Consider the following 6978-nt stretch of genomic DNA (forward strand, 5'->3'; position numbering starts at 1 on the left):
TTCAGCTCCTGGTCAAACCTGGAGCAATACATGCACATCAACTGCTGGCTTATGGCCTGGCTTATGCCTCAGAGGGCTTACAGTGTCCTATCGGAGTGAGGGCCCACTCCACCAGAGGATTGGCCTCCTCCTGGGCTTGGTCCAGCGGGATTTCTATTGGTGATATCTGTGCGGCTGCTGGCTGGTTGTCACTGTCAGCCTTCAACAGGTTTTACAACTTGGACATCCCCGTCTTCCAGGTACGGATTTTGCTGCTTAATTTACCTAAACCCTTCTGTAAGCAGAGAAGGATTTGTTATGTTGTCCCCAGCCTGGTGGCTTGGGTCTCATAATTAGCCCATGTTTTTTAGGAGCCCACATTACGGGCACTCCAGGGCTGGGCTCGCAGAGCAGCTTCTTTTTGCGCTTGCTTATAGCATGATGCTATTGGATAGTTCCCCATAAGCATGTTAAATGCAACGGGAGAGACCATTCGAAAGAGAATGCTTCGCTTACTGATGTAATCTCATTCATTAAGACAAACACTTGCTGTCACCTACTGGCGGAATACTTTCATATTTAAAAGGAGCTTATCTTTGCATTTTTTCCCCAATATTTCATATTTGTATATATAAAAACAACAACAACAACAACAAAGATTTAAAACACCAAGTTCATAACATTATTTATGCTACATTTCAGCTTCATTAAACTGTTTGTGTAAATGCAATTAATTACCACTTCAGCTGCTTCGTTTTCTTCTGCAATGGAAAGATTTAAACCTTAGACTTGCCTTTAAATAGGCAAAAAAACGTAAATGTCAAAAAAGTTAATGTCAAGCTTTGTGCTAAAACATGTTAGCAACCTGCTTAAACATTTTAACAATGTGCCAGGACATGTTAACAATTTATTGATTTCGAATAAATTTTGTGCATGGCCGCTTATTCAGTAGTTTAATTTTTTCAGTCACCTCTCAAAATTTAACATTTTCTTTCAGTTGTTTGTAGATGAATAATTACTTCAGCACCATTTGTTCTCTGAGTTCTGCGATCTTGAATATCTGAAAAATACAGTATATTGGGCCTGTTGCACGTTTATCTGCCTCTCAGTCTTCAGATCCTTTTCTGAAACTTTCCACTCTCTTCTCTTCCCATCTATGCTCTCCTACTTTCTTTCTCTTGTGAGTCACCATTGAGAGTATCCTCATATAACCAGTTGAAGAAAGTCCTTACATGACAGTTTGTACTTTGCTATTTTATGTTTTGCTGCCTTAAGTAAAACTGCTTTATTTGTATATTATTTTTCACATTAGCCTACACTCCATTCCATACAGTATAATGACAAAGCAAAAGAAGAGATTTGAGATTCTCAAGGCACACACACACACACACACACACACACACACACACACACACATATATATATATATATATATATATATATATATATATATATATATATATATATATATATATATGCATATTGTATGTTAAATCTTTTGGGGTCAGTAACATTTTTTTTTTCCAGATGCATTTATTTAATTGAAAAAAAAAAAAGAAAATTGTTATCATTTCTGAATTAAATTTAATACCATTGAGATTTTTTAGGGGCCAAAAGACAAAAATGTCAGGGATATATATAAATTAAATCTTCATTAAAAATAATGAAATTACCAAGTATTTTGGAATAACCTTTTTGTTATTCATTCATTATCAGTTATGCAGAAAAAAAACCTTCATGACTGTACATATGTCAAGTTTAATTAGTCAAGTAATAACTCATGATATGTATAATAAATAAACATAATTCACCTTAAATATATAGTTTATTTTTGTTATATTTAAACATACAATACATGTGTTCACTCTGTTACATTTATAGACACATTTCCTTGTAATTTTCATTTTATTTTGTATGAACTAAGTCCTATCATTGTCTTATACTCCACAGCAGTCAATTTTGATATTTAATCTCTTTGAGATATCACAACCTTTCCAGTGTATCATAACCATTCATTAACAAAGAACGTATTGGGTCTTAATTTTGCTCATTCTTGTTCTTTGTGTTATGGTTTTTCTGTTCATTTATGTCCCTTCACATTTAACCAGAACTCTACTACCTTCTCCGGTGACCCCGCGATTGCTGTAATGAGCTTGGAAAGGTCTTGACTTTTAGGATCATTCATATAGGTCTGAAACTGAGAAGGATCTGGAGCGCCAGAGGGATTTATGCCCAACCATTTCAGACAAGCACCCACATAAGCGTCCTCTATGTTAAAGGGCTTAATGGCTTCAGAAGCCTCAACTATTTTGGGGGGAAGATCACTGGAGAAAACATATCCCATTCCAAGCACATACATGGGGTATTTTGGTTCGGGGTACAGTTCCTCTGCCATGTACCATTTTCAGTTTTTGTTTCTGACGACAGGCCGGTCCCACATCAAATAGCCTGTAATGTAGTACAATGCTACATATTGGTGAATTCATATGTGTTCTGTGCTAATGTGCTAATAGATGCACTGGGTTTTTCCATTGTGGTAGTTATTTGAATAGTTTGTTGATTAATTAAAAAATTTGAGACATTTTTTATATATTCATATTTAGCATAGGCCTACAGAACATACTGTAACTCCACATTTAATCCCCGATTTATCAATGTGTTCTTTTTTGACCAAACAATTAAAATGTTAATTATGCAAGAAAACCTTGTGCTTTGGTCATCTAAACAACTTATTTAGACTTTAGTTTTTTTAATGAGTAGATTATGCGCACATTTTAATAAAGCCAAATCAGTTTTTGTAACCCAGCAGAGATAAACATGATTAAGTCTTTTTTATTAATCTACTTGTATTAGTTTTCATATAACTTGTACACATTTTACTAGTTAGACTTTTTCCAAAATATAATTCCTGACTAAATGTATAATCAAGTGAAACATTATGAAGTTTTATGAAGTTTTTTTTTTTTAATGTTCTAACGTATAATAGACAGCAATAAGATATAAAAGTAATATGAGGTATGTGCCAGCTATGTGATGTTAATTTAAACAAGTCAAGTGAATACGTTCGTTGACTTAAAGGGTTACTCCACCGCAAAATGAAAATGTTCTCATTAATCACTTACCCTCATGTCGTTCCAAACCCATTAAAGCTTCATTCATCTTCGGTACACAATTTAAGATAGTTTGGATGAAAACCGGGAGGCTTGAGACTGTCCCATAGACTGCCAAATAAATAACAGTGTCAAGGTCCAGGAAAGTATGAAAAGCATCGTTATAATAGTCCATCTGCCATCAGTGATTCAACCGTAACGTTATGAAGCGATGCGAATACTTTTTGTACATGAAGAAAATAAAAATAACGACTTTATTCAACAATTCCTCTCCTCTGTCTCTCCAAATCAGCGTAGCGCCATTTTGACAGATCTGAGCAGTATGCAGGCAGCTTACGCTCTTCTATGTCAGCCGCGCTGTGTCAATGTGCTGTTTTCTTTTAAACCAAAGTGTAAATACACGCAATAAACGTATCCTTGTGGCGGACTGTCTATGGGACAGTCTCAAGCCTCCCGGTTTTCATCCAAACTAACTTAAATTGTGTACCGAAGATGAATGAAGCTTTAATGGGATGGAGTATCCCTTTAAGACATAACACATAAGACACTCTTTTTCACCACCTGCTGGCGTATTTATGTAATATGAAGAAATGGTCACTGAACAAATCTGAACGAATCATTTTGGTGAACAAACTGAAAAAAAAAAAAATAATCTCTTGAAAGAATCAAAATTTCCACCACTACTTGTTTACCATGTTTCCAGTCTTTTAAAGCAGAAATCTGTTTCTCCTTTTCATTTCTTTGTGCTTTTATGTGGGCCTCTTTACATCCTTCCAAATGTCTATTAGCTGCTGCGGGGATCCCAGGATTGTTGTAATAACTCTAAGAAAATCCTCTCGCTTATATTGTCCCAGATAGGCTCTAAACTGTGAAGGGTCTGGGGGAGATGAGGGTGCAATGCCTAACTGTTTCAGACAAGCGCCCACATATGCGTCCTCAATGTTAAATGCCTTTACTTTCTTGGAAGCTTCAACTATTTTTTCTGGCAGGTCATTGGAGAAAACATATCCCATTCCCTGCACGTACGTGGGGTATTTCGGTTCAGGGTACAGTTCCTCTGCCACGTACCATTTTGAGTTTTTGTTTCTGATGACAGGCCGGTCCCACATCATATAGCCTGTAATGTAGTTCTGTCTGGGTGTGTTGGGTGCCAATAGAAGGCTCATCAGGTTCTCCAGGCCTATGTACATGTCAGAATCAACCTTCATAGCATATGATGCTTGAAGGCAATGGGTGGCCAACCAGTCCATGATCACCATTGTCTTTATTGTCAGATTAAAGTAGGAGTCTACAAAGTTGCTCTGCACTAAATCTCTGTGTTGTCGGCTCTCTTCCTCCAGCTGCTGTTGAGCTTCAGGTCCTCCAGTCAAACCCACAAAGAACAGAGTCAGCACTGCTTTTCCCTGGACTGAGCTCTCATTCCCCCATGTGCTCCGGATGGCGTTACGAGCATCTACCTGACGGGGAGCCACAGGGACCATCAAGACCAGGAATGGATCCCATTGACTACATTTATCAGGTTCATCCAGAATGAAATGATAGTTGCGTGGGTGAGCCACATGATGATAGATAGGAACATCTGTGGTTTGTGCAACAGTTGTATCTCTTCGTTGGATTTGATGATTAGGCAAAAGTGAAAATAATAAATCCTTTTCAGTATGATCAGCCAAAGTGCTGTTAATTACCTTATAATGAGTCCAATTCGTGACTTTAGTCAACCAGGTTTTCGTGAACGTAGATGTCTCAAAAGAGAAATCAGAGACATAAACAACAGCAGACAATAAAAATGCTAAAGAGAGCAGCAGAATAAATGTCTTTTTAATGTGATGCATAAATGGACCTTTAGCCAAACTGCAGAGAAAAAAAAAGAGAAACATTAAAAAAAATTAATCTCTCAATGAAACCACAGTTGTAATGTTTATTGTTATTATTATTATTATTAAAATATCATTTATAAAAAAAAAAATCGCATATCTTTAACTAGACAGTAATGATACTAGTTTTCATGAACTTTTAAGTAGGCCTACACCTGCTTCATTTCCACACAGACATTAATTAAAGTGAGCTTGTAGCTCAGTTAAGCAAGTCAGATTCAGCAAGACTGTTTAAGTGAGTTTATTCAGTGAAAGATTTGTTGGTGTGATTCAGATTGATTTCATCACGGGCTGGAAGACGGAGTGAGAAAACGCAAAAGCATTACGAGTGAAGAATCACGTCAGTCTTTTTGAATGATTCATAAAAGAAACCGGGTGATAAGTGTAATTTGAAAATTTTAGGCAAGAAATTCCCATATGGCTTACTGTTTTGCTGCCATTCTGAAGTAGGCATCTGATAAACACATTATTATTCGATGTTAGGAAAGAGTAGTCGTCATATTTGAAAACGACACATTTGGTGCCGTATAGACGAATCAAAAATGATATTACGTTCATGAGCATACATATGCATGAAAAACGGTCGAGAAGCAAGTTCTTCATCAAATGCAGTACATATTTTGATAGATACGGCATTTCAAACGCTGATAGTGAATGTTTAACAAGGAATCGTAAATCAAGATCTTATCTAGACGCTTGCAGTTCATTGGCATTCGGATTTTATTTCCTGGTAAAGTTACCAACTTGACATAGCCTGTATTTAAAGGGTTACTCCATCCCAAAATGAAAATTTTGTCATTAATCACTTACCCCCATGTCGTTCCAAACTCGTAAAAGCTTTGTTCGTATCTTTTGTATCTTAAAGGGATGGAGTATCCCTTTAAGATACAATTACAATGCAATTCTTACGATGATAAAACATGCAACATATATAGGCTGCAACATTCACTGTTCTATGTACCTTTTTTGTTGTTTTTTTTTTTTATTATTATTTATTTTTTTAGTAATTTTTTTCATCATCTTTTTTATTTTTTTTTTTTTTTCTTGTTGTTTCCCTTTTTATCACAGACAGAAAGACACTGAACAAAAACTAGGTGAAATATATATAGGCTATATATGCAGATATGTTCATTATTAGCTCAACTGCACTCAAATAATGGAATAGGGGTTATGAGTAAAAAACTGCTTTTAATACTTTCTTTTACGAGAGGATGCAATGTGAAATATATATTTTTCAGACGAGAGGATGCAATGAGATCTGTCTTCCGTTTTCAGCCAGTTTAGTTTCCAAGCCCAAGAAGTTACTCTACTATAAGTTTATAATAAGACTTTGTATGTAAACAACATAAAGCAAAAATAATAAAAGGACAAATTTGCTTACCTGTGACCAATGTTTTTAGTAGCCATTCTGGTGAGTTTGGGAATGACCTTAATGCTTCACGTATTCCCTCCTGAAATACCTGTCTCTCATGAGGGTGGAGCTAAGAAGAAAATAGTTTTTGCACCTATAATGTACAGGTGAACAAACCCACAACTGAAACGTGTCTTTCTTCTATGATACTCATTTTGTGTGTATCATAGATAGATAGATAGATAGATAGATAGATAGATAGATAGATAGATGACAACTTAAAGCTACACGCATCACAAACTTGTTGGAACATCCTCTCTAAGGTTTTGTCCTCATTATGTGGGGGTTGGTTTGTTGCAGTAACAGAATAGCTACACACACTTGCCAGGCGCCCTTTTATTGTAATTTCTATCATGACAACTCTCTGAAGATTTTGGCATAGTCATGGATATGAAACTGTTAATGTATTTGCTCTTGGCGGAATAGATCTGCTACGCTATTTGTTTGACAGAAACTTTCCTTAATAAATCTTTATCTGACCAATCTTCTGTGCTCTAAGTCACACACAAATCTATTGACAGTTCAAATTTTTTTATTAGCTTTTCACTAAATATTGTTTGTTTTTATGCCTTTTGCAAGACATTGCATTGTTTCATACATTTCA

General features: G+C 35.8%; 1 protein-coding gene across 1 annotated transcript; it reads right to left on the minus strand.

Annotated features, from left to right (window-relative positions):
- Positions 1 to 3363: 3363 nt before the first annotated feature.
- On the minus strand, positions 3364 to 6528 carry LOC109046979 (beta-1,3-galactosyltransferase 2-like). The gene is made up of 2 exons (XM_019064739.2): positions 6345 to 6528; positions 3364 to 4940 (listed from the first exon to the last, which is right to left on the minus strand). Exons 1-2 carry the CDS (start codon positions 6368 to 6370, stop codon positions 3839 to 3841), a joined length of 1128 nt encoding a protein of 375 aa, XP_018920284.2. The 5' UTR covers positions 6371 to 6528; the 3' UTR covers positions 3364 to 3838.
- Between the last annotated feature and the right edge of the window lie 450 nt (positions 6529 to 6978).

Source organism: Cyprinus carpio, chromosome A22 (genome assembly GCF_018340385.1).
Source record: "Cyprinus carpio isolate SPL01 chromosome A22, ASM1834038v1, whole genome shotgun sequence".
In the NCBI taxonomy this organism is placed as follows: domain Eukaryota; kingdom Metazoa; phylum Chordata; class Actinopteri; order Cypriniformes; family Cyprinidae; genus Cyprinus; species Cyprinus carpio.

Bases quoted from the DNA above. Each gene is read 5' to 3' on its own strand.
- LOC109046979 (XM_019064739.2), bottom strand. From the start codon at position 6,370: ATGGCTACTAAAAACATTGGTCACAG. The intron at 4,941-6,344 runs GTAAGCAAATTT...TTTTCTCTGCAG, and splicing joins ACTAAAAACATTGGTCACAG to TTTGGCTAAAGGTCCATTTA.